At 43.1% G+C, this 17,830-nt stretch overlaps 1 protein-coding gene across 1 annotated transcript in view; it reads right to left on the bottom strand.

The window, feature by feature from the left end:
- ICE1 (interactor of little elongation complex ELL subunit 1) overlaps positions 1 to 17,830 on the bottom strand; it is a 125,154-nt gene that overhangs the window by 95,696 nt on the left and 11,628 nt on the right. The window contains exons 2-8 of the mRNA XM_088442295.1: positions 16,730 to 16,755; positions 14,791 to 14,902; positions 4,993 to 5,069; positions 3,707 to 3,744; positions 823 to 905; positions 686 to 725; positions 538 to 597 (exon numbers count right to left, since the gene is read on the bottom strand). Of these exons, the coding sequence (XP_088298421.1) occupies positions 538 to 597; positions 686 to 725; positions 823 to 905; positions 3,707 to 3,744; positions 4,993 to 5,069; positions 14,791 to 14,902; positions 16,730 to 16,755 (436 nt within the window). The remainder of the gene's footprint in view (positions 1 to 537; positions 598 to 685; positions 726 to 822; positions 906 to 3,706; positions 3,745 to 4,992; positions 5,070 to 14,790; positions 14,903 to 16,729; positions 16,756 to 17,830) is intronic.

Raw genomic sequence — 17,830 nt, 5'->3', positions numbered from 1 at the left:
GCAGAGTCAAAGCCCAGATCTCAATCCAATTGAGAATCTGTGGTCAGACTTGGAGATTGCAGTTCAAAGCGAAAACCATCCAACATGAAGGAGCTGGAGCAGTTTTGCCTTGAGGAATGGGCAAAAATCCCAGGGGCAAGATGTGGCAAGCTCATAGAGACTTATCAAAAGTGACTTGCAGCTGTAATTGCCGCAAAAGGTGGCTCGACAAAGGACTTTAGGGGGGTGAATAGTTATGCACGCTGAAGTTTTCTGTTATGTTGTCCTAAATGTTGTTTCATTCACAATATAAAAAAAACAAAAAACACAACTTCACAGTTGTAGGCAAATGAAACAGTGATCTTGTTGGGAGGTACTCGGCTAAGAGAAATTAACTAATTTGTGGCCACTCTCTCTCTGTCAAATAGGCAACAAAGAAGCTCCATTTCTGGTTTCTTTTTGGAGTAAAATTCCTAGAAAGGGCAGTTGCATTGTTTTTGAACTGGTTTAAAAATTTAAATACCAAAAGCCAAGACATAATTGTGTGAAAATTCTTACGTTTATCTAATGCCACAACAGGTTCTTTAATCTCAACTTGGGTCTGTGCATTCTTCATTGCTATAATGAAAGCAGGAAATTAAATCAATAGAAATTAAAAACAAAATAGTAAGTAAGCAAAAAACAGCAGGGTAAACAGTAACTGTACCTTTTTTACTCTTTTCCTCTTCAAAGCCACCAAGTCTTTTCTGTATGAAACATGAACAAAAGCCTGCATTTACCATCCAAATTATGTATGGAAATAGACTTCAGTGCGATCCAAGTAGCACTTAAGATATGTCGTACCTGCATTTTCTTTAATTCCTTCTCAATAACTTTCTTTTCCAACTGCAGCTGTTTAAAATCTTTAACATGTTTTGCAGCAGCCTCTAAAATAAAAGTAGTTATTGCAATTTCACTAACACTTATGTTTTAGAAAGAGGAAATTTGAGTCACATTCATTTTTGGGGAGACCATGAAGATTAAAGAATAGTTATTTAAAAAGTAAAAAAAAAAAAAAAAACCCATGAAATATCATTTACTAAGCATTTATAAACCTGGACAATGCTTTGCTTAACCACCTTTATAAACTATTACCAGGGACAAACTAGCCTTAGATATCCCTCTCCACAGACTGTCCACTGGCCAGCAAGTGCCATCAAGGAATGCATCTCTACTGCACTCTTAAGAAGTGGCGGCATCAACAAATGACACTGGATCAGTGGGTGGGACCAGTTAAGGAGAAGGTGCGGCACGTTATGAAGCCATCACTGAGTGGCATTTCAAACATCTCCATGGTTAAGCTGGAAGCACACCAGAGTGATGTTCTGATTTGGCCAAATTGGTACGGTCGCATGTGATGTTGTCAGGTTTGACGTGCTGTACATGAAACCTGATATCATCGTATGCGGCGCCATGCATGTTAATGAAGAAAACAACGAGTGATCGTTTCGCGCTTCATTAATTGCTGGAGTGTGTACCGGCAATCATGCGATATCCAGGATGTCCCTGGACATCGGCATTAGACTAAGGCGGTAATATGCACAGTGTTACGTTATCTTTCTGTTGCACTAGACGTCTAATCTACAATATAAATCCTTCAATTAATCTCTAATATATCACATTCTATTTTTCAGGGATGGTGGCCATGCTGTATAAAATAATATTTCCTGCTCTATTTTGTTTCATTTATTAAGCTGCAGCCTGCCTAGATATAATAAGAGTGGATGAATACTAAAGCTGGGTACACATTGACAAATACATTGGGCGATCAATTGATCGGCCAATGTATCTGCTGCCTGTCGGGCAGTGTGTACCCACGACATATCGGTGACGTTGGCGTTCACAGACCTATTGCATTGGCTGGGCTGTAGCCGATGGACAGACATGTATGCAGACATATCTGTCCATCGGCAGGTGTGTACGGGCGGTCGGCAGACCGCCCATACACACACAGCGGCAGCCGCAAGGAGGGGTGTCGGGACACGCCCCCTGGTCGCCGGGACCTACGTGCAGGCACAGATGATGGTAGTTCAGTGTGTACGAACAACCATCATTTGCAGATATATCTATATAGTGTGTACCCACATTAACACTTAGAATGTGTTTACTCATGCATTGATGCAAAAGTTAAGCTGCGTACATATTAGACAATTTTTAAACGATTTGTTTTTTTCCGACGGATTGGAACGACAAATTGTTCAAATCGTCCAGTGTGAACGCACTATGCGCACTTCCGTGGCATCTTCTGATCTGCCGTACATGCTGCTCAGTCTGTGGATATCGTCAATTATTTTCTGCAAATCATGCAGTGTGTACACACTACAGGACAACCAGGCGATATGTTAACATTATATATATTAACAATGAGTCGATTGAACGACGCACAATATATCGTTGGGTCATTTGGAAGATTGCACAATGGGCCCGATTCAGACCCGCTCGCGAGCGGGTCAATGGTGTGCTCTGTGCACGTGCAGCGGCCACACTGCGCGTGCGCAAGCCCCGTAGCGAGAGAGAAATTCTCTCGCTCCGTGGCTCACTACAAAGGGATGGCTGTCGATGTTGATCGACAGCTCGTCCCGTTTTGTAGGCGTGGCGGGGGGTAGCTTAAGAAACGGAGGCGTTCCCATGCGAACGCCTGCCGTTTGTGGGCGGCCCCACTGACATCACCAGTGATGTCAGTGGGAGAGCTTCCGGCTCTATTAGAGCCAGAAGCTCTCTGTGGCTTGCGGCCACGAGACCCTACCACAAGGTTCTCGTCCCAAGCCCCGATGGTCTTGGCCATCACGACCATCATCCTGGCCGCTCGCAATAGCTGTGGGTGGTCACCCACACTATGCGAGCGGCCAGGAGGGCGCACAAAAAAACCCCCCAAAAAACGCCCTGATTCAGAGCTTGCGCTCTTTCAGATCGTCTGTCTCTGAATCAGGCACAGTGTGCACACACTATATAGTTTACCTGGGAGTTTAAGGGAAATAGGGGTGACCATTGTATCGTTTGAACATCATCTAATGTGTATCCGGCTTTACTCCTTTTCTTGTATGTACTTCACTATTATGTTCACTTACCCATATATAATGACATGCTACTCTTGGATAAAAGTACCCCTTAAAAAATGTTAAAATAATACAACAGTGTTCATTAAATAAATTGGGACAGGCAAAAACTGTTGCCAATTAGTTTGCTAGAAGTTTGGAATGTGAGCAATACTGCAGCTACAGTATGTATGGTAGTTGCCTCCAGATACATGGGAAATCCCATTAAGCTTCATTTTAGAATGTACATGCTTTTGTTATCCAGAATTTGCAGGTGTAAGAAAGTTATTAACATCTTGACTCATACCCATAAAAGCAGGACAACAGGTGGATCTGCCAAATTGTCTGAACCATTGATACACCTGTGATCGAGAGGAGAGCCACAAAACATGCACTTCTGAAGAAGCACTGTCTAATGATTACTCCTATTCTAGCAGAAGATCTATAAAACAATTATTAACATGAAGCAAGATCAAATAACTATTTCCAAACGAAAACAACAAGACACCAAGGCACTGGAAGCATTTTAAGACATCTTCAGCCAAGGACACAGTTCCAGCCACATCACCAGAAAAATATGTGACCATGATTTTACAATAATAGACTCCCTAAACGTTTAGCTTCCCAACAAAGCAGTCAAAGGGGCACATTACCTTCCATTTTCTTTAACTTTGCTTCCAGTTTCTTCTTCCTAAGGGTGATTAACAACCTATTAATACATTAACTGAAACTGCATGATTAACATTAAAAAGTGAAAATAGGAGTTCAAAAGCACCTTCACCTAAACCAACTTTGCTCTTTTAGTTTCCCACTGTGTTGTAACAATGGGTCTCATTCAGACCCACTCGCAAGCGGGTCGATGGTTGTGCGCGGAGTAGCGAGTGAAAAAATTAACTCACTCCGGGGCTTGCTACAAATGGGGCAGCTGTTGATGTTGATCGACAGCTCGCCCCGTTTTGTAGGCGGGGTGGGGGGGGTGGCTGGACAAACGGAGGCATTCCTGAAGGAACGCCTGCCGTTTGTGGGCGGCCCTACTGACATCACCAGTGATGTCAGTAGTGAGCTTCTAGCTCCTTTAGAGCCGAAAGTTCACTGGGGCTTGTGGCAGACGAGACCCTACCACAAGGTTCTCGTCGCAAGCCCAATGGTCGCGACCATCATCTGGCCGCTAGCAAAAGCTGTGGGTGGTCACCCACAGCTTAGCGAGCAGCCAGGCGGCCAGCTTTTAAAATAAATAAATAAATAAAACAGTCGCCCTCATTCAGAGCGAGCGGCTCTGAATGAGGTCCAATGTGTTTGTGCAGTAAATTAGGTGTCTCTACGCTGCCTTGTTTTGTAAGCAATGACAGACTAGCTCTGTAAAACAATAGATAGCTTGGAATGAAATTATTTAACAGAACATGACGACTTGCAGAACGTCACCTGTGCTCCTGCAAAATTTGAGCATTCACCAACAGCTACCATGTTCCCTTGTGCACAACAATCTGCCTATGCATGTCTAGTAGGCAATTGTAGCCAAAAGTCATCATAAAGGGGGAATGCAGTTATTAGTTTATGGAAAAATAATGCCCTAATGCTCCTTGTATTTTATTTGTAGGTCTCTCTTTAATGTTAATTTAGTGAAGGACAACTTAAGGAACATGATTTGGGTAGAGTTAAAAGACAGTCACAGGAATACTGGAACTGTACATTTCAAACCACTTTCTTAAAGTACCCATCCTCAAATATTCTTTTTCCTTAACAGTGTCTGTAAGAGTGCATATAGGTTCTCTCAACAGGGAAGATGAGAAAATGTAATGAGTTATGTCCATCTTCCCCTGCCTGTTCTGTCATATTGTAGTTCTTCCAAACCATGACTTCTTCAAATCACATAAGAACCCAACCGCGGCAACTAAGCAACCGTAATGTTCAGTTATGATCAGCTAACAGGGATACATACAACACATCACTTCTTTGACATTCTTCTTTGACTCTGACATAATCCACTTGTGATTGTTGATAAATCCTGAGTGTAGACTGTAAATGAAAACAGAGTAAAAAAAAAAAAAAAAAAAAATACAGTAAATGAAAATAACTATTACAAAGCAGAATTTTTATAAAGGTTATACTATTTGCCAACATGCTAGCTTTTTCTATAACTGCTTGGTTTCTTAAAGTGTAACTGAAAACAAACAAACAGTGCATGCTAGCTAACCTGGGCGATCTCGTCCAGGTTACATAGGGACAGTCGGTGGTGGTGTGCTGGATGATCGATTTCGATCATCCAGCACACCGGGAACGTGCAGGGAGATCAGTCAGCGAGATAATTATCGCTGACTGATCGTACCGTGTGTACGCACCATTAGAGTCAGAGAATATACAAATAACAAACATGACAGGGAGTGAATGGACACGTACACAATAACCACCTACAAAGACAGCGAAAAGGAAAAAGGATCAGCTTTAGGTAAAGATCATTCCATTCCCCACACACAAAACATACTCTAATGATAAAGCCCATTTCATATTGCACTGGGCATATTAACAATAACATTGGTAACCATATATGTGTTATGATCTATATGATCCACTGTATACATGTTTAAATTGTATCAGCTAGCCAAACGATTTGTATGTTCAGCTATAGCAAACCAGAATGTTTACATTTTTAAGTTTCAGAGGATGTGGCAGATTGTCATTTCCAGTAGAGCAGGACCCAATGTTTTCATGCCAAAAGAAACGTCCTGTGTGCAGTGCATTGTCTAAGTTGTGGGGCAGAATGGGAAATATGAATTCACACTTGTCTGAAATTTAAGCCAGTCTCTACAGTACACAGAAAGCTCAGGAAGGAGGAAACAAGACCTCTAGATCTTGTCCTATTGTCAAGCTGCCCACTGTGCCATATCCATTTGCTGAACAGGAGCGCTGTCATGAGAACAAGGTCCGGCCATCACATCTGAAACCAGGGAAGTAATTAAATATCAGACTAGCTGTATGCCATGTGCTATGAAGTTCAGAATCCATTTCTGTGAGATAGGAAGCATGACAGAATGGGTATATTAACCCAGCAAACTAGACAGCAAGTGGTTCAGGGAGTCACATGGCTGGGATGAACCAAATTTCTTCTAGAAGAGACCTTACTCCAGCATTGTTCAATTCCAAAAGTTGATATCTTAACTTTGTTTTACCCTTTTTATATTTTCTTTGAAATAGTCTGTAATCTGTGTGTCCTTTTAATAATCACAATAATATTTCTAACTTTTTTTTGTACCAGCTGTGGGAGAAGATTCTTCCTACATTAAATTCCTTGGTGGTGGCAGACGAATTATACTACGATTTTTACTCACTGTAAAATCTCTTCCTTGGAGTCCATCTAGGGTATGCCATTACTTCTGGGATATGAGTAGTGAGGTGTGGAGTCGGACAGTAGCTAATTGAAACTGACTCCCACCCCCTATATAACCCCCTCCCCTTTCACCCTAAGCTCCGTCTATATTTAACAAAGATGGAGAAAGACCCACAGAAGAACTGAGAAACCAGAGAACAACAGGTATCTAGTATGAAACCAAACAAGGGAGGGATCTCGGCATCCTCCAGATGGACTCCAAGGAAGAGATTTTACGGTTAATAATTCCTTTTTCATCCATCTAGGGATGCCATTAATTCTGGGATATACCAAAGCAAGCCTGAACCAATGCATATTGAACTGCCCTTAATTCCAATATACTGATGGAAAGAGATGCTTCCTGGACAGACCAAAAGATACGGTCTGTCTATAGAACCACTGCCCCCCCAGCCTGTTAGGCTTGCATCTGGGGGGACAATAGTCTAATTATTGACAATTGAAAACTCCAGTTCAGATTTGCATCCTGTAGACACCAGTGGAGAGACTGCCGGGTCTGCAGAGATAATCTGAACATCTGCCTGATTAATCGAGGGTATGGCTTCACCCATCGATGAAGCAATTGGTTTTGTAGTGGTCAGGCATGATATCTGGCGAAAGGAACGGCTTCGAATGAAGCCACAATTTTTCCCAGTATCCGCATAGCCCTGAGAACTGAGATATGAGACATCTGTAAAATGGTCCTTATTCTGGATTGCGATTCTGAATCTTCGCCTGGGGAAGAAACACTGACACTGGGGGGTAAATGTACTAAAGCGAGAGTTTATAGAAGTGGAGATGTTGCATAAAGCAACCAATAAGATTCTAGCCATTATCTTCTAGAAGGTGCTAGTTAAATGTTGAGTAGAATTTGATTGGTTGCTATGGGCAACATCTCCACTTTGAAAAACTTTCACTTTAGTAAATTTACCCCTACAGTGTCGAAGAGAAGACCCAAAAATACCATCCTCGGAGATGGAATTAAATTTGTTTTGGTAAAATTGATGATCCAGACGAATCTCTGGAGCATGCCTAAGGTAACCTGAAGATGTTGTTGCAATAAGGCTATTGAGGATACCTTTAAAACAAATCATCCAGATAAGCTAAAGCTGCATACACACGGTACGATCTGTACCACCACCGACTTGAAAGATATCTTTAAAAGATATCTTTCAGTGAAGTCATCCTGCCACATCTCTGAACAGGCAAAGTTGACAATATCGCGCAAGTTGACCTGCATGAACGCACATCGTTGGGCGTTCACTGCATAAAAATGAACGATATATCGTTGAACGATATTGTTATCGTTCATAGATATTGTACCGTGTAAATGCAGCTCAACACATTTTACCCCCCACTCCTTAGTAGGGAGATCATGTGTGCCATATCCTTTGTAAAGACTCTGGGAGTGGTGGCCAAACCGAATGGCAGAGCCAGATACTGAAAATGCAGATGCCCCACTGCAAACCGCAGAATATGTTGATGACCCCTCCACATAGAAATATGGAGGTAGGCATCCTTGATATCTATGGAGGCCAGAAATTCCGCTACCTCCGTGGAGCAAATGACTGACCTTATTGACTCCATCTTGAATTTTGCTAAATGGAGATAAGCATTTAAGGTTGAGAATGGGACGAAACGACCCGTCTGGTTTGTCTACTAAGAAAAGACTAGAGCAGAACTGGAACCGGAATAATAACTCCAGAATCGGAAAGCACGAAAGTTACCTTTGAAAAAGCTGTCATTCTGTACAGCGAAACGCGTCAGTATACTACCAGCACACCACCCCAATTTGCCTAAGTGACCCCACTTACAGCATCACTGTTGGATTGAATACTCTGAACCAGCTCACCGGCTATACCCCATCAGGGGCCCCTTTTTGGAACATTCATTGCCTTGATCATCACTGGACCATAATACAGATCCACACTGTGAACTTTGGAGGACTCCAACTGCAGCATATCAAGTGTATATGTCAATAGGAGCATTCCCCCTATCGGTGCAAGGAACGGTAATTATATCATGAACAGTCATATATTCTACTGATTCAAGTACCACTTGTTGATATTTTATCATCTATACGGGACAGTGAATTTCACAAATGTTATTGTCTATCATTGAGACATACATTTTATCCGGGAGCATCATAGGAACAAACATCGTATGCCTGTATGAACACACAATCAGGGTGGAATATTGTCCTAATATTTTAGCTTGCTGATTCACAGCTCATTTTTATTGTGTTTGCTATCAATTGCTTTTTATATTATATTAGTTTTTAATAAATGCTACTAAGTGATTATGTAATTAGACGTACATCAATTCTTTTATATTATTCAAAACGCTACTACCTACTTTGTGTATAAAGCACGGAAATTGCCTGTATGAGAGCCGTCCTTCTGCAATCATCCACAGGGAGATGCATGGAAAAGAGTTTTTTGGGAACTGGACCCCCCCAAATCCAAGATGTAACCCCCCAATTGACAAAAAACTGGATTGGATTCAATCCAAGTTTCCCGGAATCTTAATAAGCGGCCTCCCACCAGAGGACGGATCCCAGTCCCGTGACAGCCATGTGGATTGACCTGGTGCCGGGGACAGCCCGTCCCCTGAAGGTCCATCCCAAGGACCCTAGACACGCCCCGGAAGGCCTGAAAGCTTCCCCTGCCTCATGTCCGAAAGGATCAAAACCTAGGGGATTTTGTTTTTGGTGTAGTTACAGGAAGGTAAGGACTTTTTCCTCCTGTAATCTGAGAAATTATTTTAGTTAATTCTGGACCAAACAAAGAACCTCCTTCAAAAGGCAATGCTTCTAAAACATGCTTGGATTCAATGTCTGCCTTCCATGTTTTAAGCCATAGCGAACGCCTGGTGGAAATGGCCAAAGCCGAAATATGAGACTGTAAATGAATAGTATCTATTAAAGCGTCGCCTATATAGCTTAGAGCGTCCAAAACCTGATCAGCTAAAGAGCTAGCTTCAGACACCTCCTCTGATTGAAATCTAGTAATCATCTGGTTCATCCAGGGATTGAAAGCATTTATCACCCAGGCGCTGGCCAGAATTGGGAGAAGCAAGACTCCTGACAAAGTGAATAAAGACTTAAGTACAGCCTCATTCTTTCTATCAATAAGATCTTTAGGAGTTACAGATTGTGTTGTGGGAATACAGTATTCCTAACTATCCTAGCAATAGGAGCAACCACCATGGGTGGAATGTCCCAAAGCTTGGTATACTCTTCCGAAAAAGAATAAGACACTTCATTTTTTTGGGGAATGTGAAATTTGGAATCAGGTTTAAACCAGGCTTCTTTTAATAGCGTTCCCTGAAAACTCACCTCTTCAGGCAAGCTTATCAGATTCCGGAACCACCCACATCACCTTCATAGCGTCCATATCTAATTACATCCCCTTTCACAGTCCACACACAACCTCACACATCCTCATGACATTTGGCCGACATTCTGGTGTGACTGGATCATGCAGCCCACCAAGAAACTGTGCATTCTGGCTCGACCAAATGCAATATATAGCACCTATCCTTGTATATCAATGCCCATTTCCCTATAGATTGTAAGCTTGCGAGCAGGGCCATCATACCTATATATCTGTCTGTTATTACCCAGTTTTGTTCAATTAGTGTTTACAATTGTAAAGTGCAACGGAATATGCTGTGCTATATAAGAAACTGTTAAGAAATATTCCCTCAAAATGTTGAAAATTCTTGGAAAAAATATATACGTTTCTTCTTACGTTTAAAGAAAGAAGCTTAACTAGTCTCTGGAATAGCTGTTTACTGTAGATGCAAAGTCGCCCTGACCGCATCTATCAAAATAGAAACTCCTGAATCAGAAGGGAAGTCACCCTCCCAGTTTGTGGTGTCTTTCCAGTCATAATCCAATTCCCCTTCTTCCTGGAAAGAGGATGCTGAAGCCTCTTCTCCAGGAAAATCCACTGAGGAATGGGATGAACGTCTCTTAGCGGCTGTGGTCCCTGCTGAGGTTATCTAGGTACATTGCCATCTGAGCAAGATATTGTCCCATATTCTGGGTCCATCTGGGCTCTACCGAGGGATCAGACAAGGTAGGAGCTTGAGCAGAGGGTATCATACAATTTGTAAAATAGAAAGAAAATACCCAGGCGCTTGATGAGTTAATTGACACACTCTGATGCAACACGGCTGGATGGGATAGTCCAGCTGTGCAGTCACACTTGCACAAGGGCGACCGCACACAGCCAACAGGACAATCTCTGCCTTGCACCCATGGGCACGTGGAAAATCCACATCAGCCAAACAGACACTTTGGCCCCAACTGGAACTTGAGAAAGACGCTCCCTGCCACGGACCCCGGGCACCTACTGGTAGGTAAGCATCGCCTCTCCTCACCAGTGCGGGACGCCGCAACTGGGGACAACCCCCGACCACCACAACTAGGGCATCCCAGTTCTCAAATCTGTAGACCAAAGGTCCAGCAGGGGAACATGCAGTAGTAAGGACCGCATGTCAAGTAGCCCCCTGAAAGGCTTTACCTATCTCCCAAACTGTGGACTGTACCTGTTCATCCCCTCCACCACCACACGCCCCCACGAACAATCCAGAGACGCAACGATCCCCGAGGAGCACTGTACCTCCAATCAAATCTCTCGCTCTCTCTCACACACACACACACACAACCCAGGAGCGCACGCAACCTCTCTCATCACGTTAACCTACAAGTAGAATAAGGTACCCCTACTTTACGCTGCAGCACCATCCCCACTTCCCCATCCCTAACTACATATCCCCAAACACCACCACACCCCGAAGCGCATCCTAACCAACAATTACCCCAAAATAGGGGTACCCATAATGATCCCCCATGTCAGGACATCATTAGGGGGGTCCCTGTATGCTTTCCCGAAAATTCCCAAATTTTTTCCGATACTTACCTTTCCGCCGGGTCCCGTTCTCGCAGCTTTCAAATTGAAAACGGGGATAAAACGGCCGCGCGCCCAATACTTTATCCCCATCAAGGCTCCGATATGGAGTGAAAAGTCCAACAAGGACTTTTCGCTCAATATTGAATACCCCCATAGAGTGATAACAGCGCAAAACTAAAATTCCTCGCGCACTCACATGGGAGGAGAAAAAAAAAAAAAAAAAAAAAAAAAAAGAAGACTCTTGGTCTAAAGAAAAGGTTCAGGGGAGAAAACCAGACAGTGTCTAGTCTATGTGTAAGGAAAGATAGGTAGTGTTCCCGCTAGGCTGTTTTAGCGGGGCGCGGCGCCCTGCCCTCCTTCTGGAGGGCAAAAAGCGCCCTGCCCTCACAGCCTGCGGGTGCAGTCTTCACCCGCGGGTCACAGTGTCCAGTGGGTGGGGAAATGTGCAGTGACCCGGTCACCACCAGAAAATAGACGCCAGGCACATGCGCCCGGCATCTATTCTCCCTGTCGGCAATGTTTGGGGGCTGCCCAGCGTGTCCGTAAGTGCCGGGCACGCCCCCAGGTGTGACGAAAAGGGGACGTGTCTTATAGAAACGCCCCCTTTTTGGGCGCACGCCTTCGGCGGGTGCATGTAAGTGCCCTCTCTGGCTCCAGCGCCCTATCTGCCGCCGGAGCTAGAGTGAACACTAGATAGGCCAATCATTACAGAAGAACATAATGCTGTATGTTACGCACTAGAAGCATAAGCATTATTATCCAACATTTAATACAGGCAAGCGTCTAGAATGACCTGTAGAAAAGAAATTAAGATAATAGAGATCCCAACTGAAGGAGGGTGAATTAATAGAAAAATGTATGATTTTACAAATATCTGTCAAGCAAAGGCTTGCAAAAAATTACCTCTATTGATACGACTGCTGAAATAAAGACTATCACCCCAGATGGGACCTGAACCCACAATTCCTGACCTCAGAGGTCAGATAACCGAAGATAGTGTTAAGCTGAGCAGTGTTCTCCCCAGAAAATTTTGGCAGCTGGGTGGCATCAAGTAGCAGCCGCGTGGCAGCCTTTGTGCAAAAAGGGGAGTAGCTTTACATGAAGGGGGCGTGTCCACACAATAGTACCAATTCACATCAAGCCCACATAATATGGCCCCTTTATTGCCCATTATGTACACAGTATGCCCCCTTATTGACCAATATGTACACAGTATGCCCCCTTATTGCACAATATGCCCACACAGTATGGCCGCTTATTGCACACTATGCCTGGCCTGGGTGTTGGGAGGAGGCAAGGATAGATAGCTAGGGCAGTATTGGGCAAGGAGGTGGTTAGGGACAGGCAGTGCTAGGGCTAAGGAGGGGGTGCACACAGCAGTCAGGGTACATGGGAATTAATATCAGGCAAAGGGGCCACACAGCCGGGGAGTGACAGGGGCCACAAAGCCAGCCAATAGCAGCAAGGACAGGGGTCCTCACCTTTCAGGGTGCTCCTCTACCTGCGGCACCAGCTTCTGGAAGAGTTTCTGCAGCTCCAACAGGTCTGCACACCTCCCCAGCCTGGGTCCGACATCCCCACTGAGGCGCAGTGAATGGAGAGTGGCTGTGGCAGGAGCAGCGTGTGATGGAGAGGGAACGGAGTGTGGCTGAGTGAGCAGGGAACACGGGGCACAGGAAGAGTAAAGGAGTCTGTGTGACGAGCGGGCGGCAGCTGCAGAAGGCGAACACAAAGGGAGGAGGAGCCGCAAGCGCCAGGGTGATTCTGGGAGCTGTAGTGAAGAGAATCTGTTGGCGGCGATTAGTTGAGAAGATGCTGCCGGCTGTGATTGGTTTCTGCGGCACTGCACACAGGACAAACAGTGCATCCTACAGGTCCCGGGCGACAAGACAATTTTGCCGGATGGACTGCCCTTTAAATAAAGCCTGGGGAGAACACTGCTGAGGTATCAGATATCTGCAAGCAATTCATGATGAATTTTAGTCAGACTCCTTAACTGAGATATCTGCTTCTACTGAAACTCAGAGCTATCTGCTCCTGCCTGTGAATGACAAACTGAGCAATGCCTACTACTTGATCGAGGGAAGGGGTGGGGGTGCCGCAGATATATCTCAGTCCCTCGCTAGTTGGGGGTAGAGATTTATACTTGCCACTGCTGGCAATCAGGTCTGCGGCTAGGCATAGGGTAGCACGGATGCAGCTTCTATAATAAGCTGTGGCGTGTCCCTCCCTGAGCTACTGCCAGGGTGCCTGGGACCCGGACACACACTCTTTATTAGTGGCGGTGGGTCTCCTGATGCCTCCATGTAGCAGGCTGACAGATGCAGTTCTCTGTCAGCCTGTCCTCAATGCTGTGAGAGTAATGAAAATAAATAAAGACAAAAAAACTAAGTACGGGCTGGAGCTCAGCCCCATGTGACTGGCTCTCTCGGGCACAATTCTAAAACTGGGGCTTCTGGGGGATAGAGGGGGAAGAGTCACTCACACAAAGATTTCAAGTGCCAGCTCCTCTCATCCACCTGTCTATACCCCAGTGTCTAGATCTCCAGTGTCACCTGGTGGATGAAGGAGAAAGTTGCTTATATACTATAAGCCCAGAAATCACCAAGTTAACACTCATACGTAATAATCCTAGTTAACTGCTTATCTTGTTAGTACACATCCATCCCCCTGTATCTGCTGTGAGCTATTCCACACAGAACTTCAGCCGCTGTCATCAGATGTTATGCTGCATGGCTTTGCAGCTGCGTGGGATGCTGCCAATGAAATACCTGGTGGAGGCATGGCATCCTACTCACTCTGGACACAATGTAATCATAGCCGCCGGCATTCCCTGGAGACTACCCGCGGCCCAAAATGATGACGTCACCCACACGTGCAACGGCACCCCGTCCTGGAACCAATCAAGCCTCTCTCTCCCCAAAAGCCAGTAGCATGTTGCTGCTCTGTAATTCCCTTCGGCGGTCCACCCAGGAAACAGTCGGGGACTGAAAGCGGCGTGGTGCTGTGGAAGCCCCAGGGAGGTGTGAAACATACCGGCTCTACTGTGAATGCGAGTAATAACAAACCTGCCCCAATCTGCTCACAGGCAGTGTGCCGGGAAGCAGTACATAAAGGCAACAAGTTCTTTTATACATATCTGTAAAAAGCTTACCTTTGCCAGCAGATGTGACCAGTGGAAAGAGTAAATTTATTTTGTTTTTCATTTACATTGCCTCTGAATGCAGGCGACAAATCCCATAATTGTTTACAGGATTAACGTATATTTGGGACTCTACTTTATTGTTTATTATTTCTATCCTCTGGTCCAATTGGTGGACCAAGGAGCGACACAGGCCTGCATTACCAAATCACGAGTGCTAGAGTGAACCTATGTTTTATTTTTAAACCTTAAAATATATGGATTATGCTTCTCTTAATTACGGAACACATTATGAATATAGAAAGTATGACATACCGATTTCTCTTCCAGTTCCGCTCTTAAAGATTTAAGTTCCTCTTCATTACGTTCCTGGGGTAATATTTTCTGCAATATTTGTTCTAGCTGACATCTTAAAGTTTCATTCGCCCTAAATCAATACATATCATATAAGAATGCGGACAATTATGAGGAGTTTGTATTTAGTGTAAACAGTGCTGACTTTGGTAAAACATCCATTATAAAATATGCTAACACTTACAACTAGAATTATGACCTAACTTCAGTTTGAAACAGAGCTTATCCAGTACAGCTATTTCATGCTTCTACTTTATAATTATATATAAACAACAATACAGCACTTCTTAAAGATTTTATAAATACATACACTGCTGGTCAAGTTTCATAACACCCACATTATTCCAGTTTTTATTGTAATTTAAGCAATTCAAGTCCCCTGAATAACATGAAAGGGTACAAAAGGTAAGCAATATTAACGTTCTGCAGAAATGGAAATAAATTAAGCCTTAAAAATTGATGCAAACAATTTCTACAGGAGTCACAATGTGTTGATTACAAACCTCCTGTCTGTTAATTGCCTTTTTCTCACCTGATGGCAATATACAAAAGAAAGATAGACCATTATAACCTTTAAAAGTATTTCAGAGAAAGAAATAGCAAAGAAAGCCAAGTTGTCAATGAGTACAGTTTCCTACTCCATCAAAAGACACTTGGTAGTTGGAGGAAACTCTCACAGGAAGAGGTCGACCAGACCAAAAGCAACAGAATCACTGCAGTGTCACTGGCCCCCTGAACCACAAGGGCTACCACAGCATTTTGCAGAACCATGCAATACCCTATGGACTACACTTACAGTAGTTAGTTAAGTGTTCATTCTATAGAAAGAAAAATGACCCTAAACATACCTCCAAGCCATCAGAGCTAATTTTTAAATAAAAATAAGACATTAGGCTTCAAATCATAGAATGGCCAAAACAGTCTAGACTTAAACCCCATTGAGGCTCTGCTTTTACTAGAGACTGACAATTAGTTATCTGCTGTTTAACCGAGCAGAGCTTCGAACCTTCCGCATAAACAATGGCTCTAGTCTATTGCCGTTTACAGCTGCAATATAATTTCAGCTGTGGTTCAGATCCACCTGCCATTTATAGGCTTTGCAGACGGCACATGACCTATGAAAGAATGGCATACACCAATATACAGTAAATCAAGTCTGCATGCCGATTCCCAGCCTTACCATCTTATCAGCTAATATCATCTCTTCCTGCTATCTGGATTATAGCCAATACTAGGGATCAACGAGGAAAAGCCTCATTGTTTTCCAGTGCACCATTCTTTTCTTTTTAACCCCAATTGAACTGTTTTGTGATGAACTTCTGCAACAGTGCTCGATTTCCATTGTAGAAAGAGTGCGGCAAGTTTGACTGCCGGCTGTATCTGCAAAATGTGGCTACTTTAAGAAGTCACAAATTTTAATTAAATTTTGTTTTTTAAAATCTCCAATTGATTTTGTTATATGCGCCAACTCCGGAATACACTGAGACATTGTATACATTTCAATAGAAACTGGAGAAAATGGGATGTTCGAAGCCTTTTCCCTGGTAGTGTATATTCATTATTGGGGGGTTTTGTATCTTTAAAATCAAGACAAAAAAAAAAGTATGACAGTCTAAAAATATTAAAGGTGCTTGTTTAGAGGTTTACTTCCCTTACATTCAAAGTAGTTGCACATGTTGATGCACCATTCGTACATCCTCAGGACATCACCAGCGTATTTTACATGGGTTGCATGGTCTTGGTTATTAAATAAATAGTAGAAATAGACTGATCAATTTTGCTACTTCCTATATGATTTTTCATACCGATGAAGTACGTATTACAAAACACAAATGTGCCTGCATTTGTCTATTAGGTGTAAAGCAAATAGTGGCACATGTCCAGGATGGTGTGCTCTTACCTTTCTGCATACTGAAGATGTATTTTCTAGTTAAGGAAAAAAAGAAACTACATACAGAATATAGATCAAGATTACTAGAGAGTATGTTATATATATATATTTTATTCATTTTCTTTCTATTAAATGAAACTACAACAAAATCACCAAATTAAAAATAAAGCACATAAGTTATTACATCAACAACATTTTTCATATATGGGGAGAGGAAATTACTAGAGGTCGATTTACAGAAAGAGTGGAATGTGGGGAATTAAAAAAATAAATTTATACTTTATGTTTAAGTGATATAGGTTTCACCAAATCTTGTAAGGCAAACAAACCTGAGGACAGAGGTCAGTGAAGAGATACATTTGAGTGTTATTAGCATAAGGAGCTGATAAAAAACCACCAAGGGAGGAGGTGTAGAGGGAGAAGAGTAGAGGACCAAGATAGGTCCTTGGTGAACTCTGGTAGGTGAGGAAAGGGTGTAGTGGAGTCATGAGTAGATACAGAAAAGAAGTAATTGGTGAGGTAGGAGACAAACCAGGAAAGGACAGTGTCACTGAGGATGATGAAATTGAGGGGTTGCAAAAGGGGGCGGTCAACAGTATCAAAGGCAGCAGGGAGGTTGAGAAGGATACTATGGTGAAGTGAAGTTAGGTGTTTATTCACCATGTTTCCTGGCATGTTTGAGCCTGAAATTTAAAGGGGCAATGCTTTTATTGATGAGTCATTGCCACCATAAGAAACATGTACTTTTTCTGAAATTGTGCATCTTAGTCACAATGTAGCCATGTACATAGACACTCACAGTACCAGATACACTAGTTTATATTAATTCATGTGTGACAAGAAATACTAAAGTATGTATAAAGTCACAGATTAAGAATAAGGTTACATGGAAGGGGACCTGGTGCAGCTACGCCTTACAATAGTCACACATAGAAGTACATGTAATGCTAGCCCCAGTAGTCTGTGCACCATTGTAACATTAGTGATGTGACCAAAACACATATTTAAGGGAAAAATATACTTGACACGGATAAGTCACAAAGTCCATGGCTCGTCAAATGGGGCTATTTGCGCAATTTGAGTAAAGGTGTAAGTCAACACATATTTTGC

The sequence above is a fragment of the Taudactylus pleione genome, unplaced genomic scaffold (assembly GCF_031769625.1).
Source record: "Taudactylus pleione unplaced genomic scaffold, aTauple2 ptg000309l, whole genome shotgun sequence".
NCBI classification, from domain to species: Eukaryota; Metazoa; Chordata; class Amphibia; order Anura; family Myobatrachidae; genus Taudactylus; species Taudactylus pleione.
Note: the sequence above shows the minus strand (reverse complement) of the source record. Positions and strands in the feature narration are given on the sequence as shown.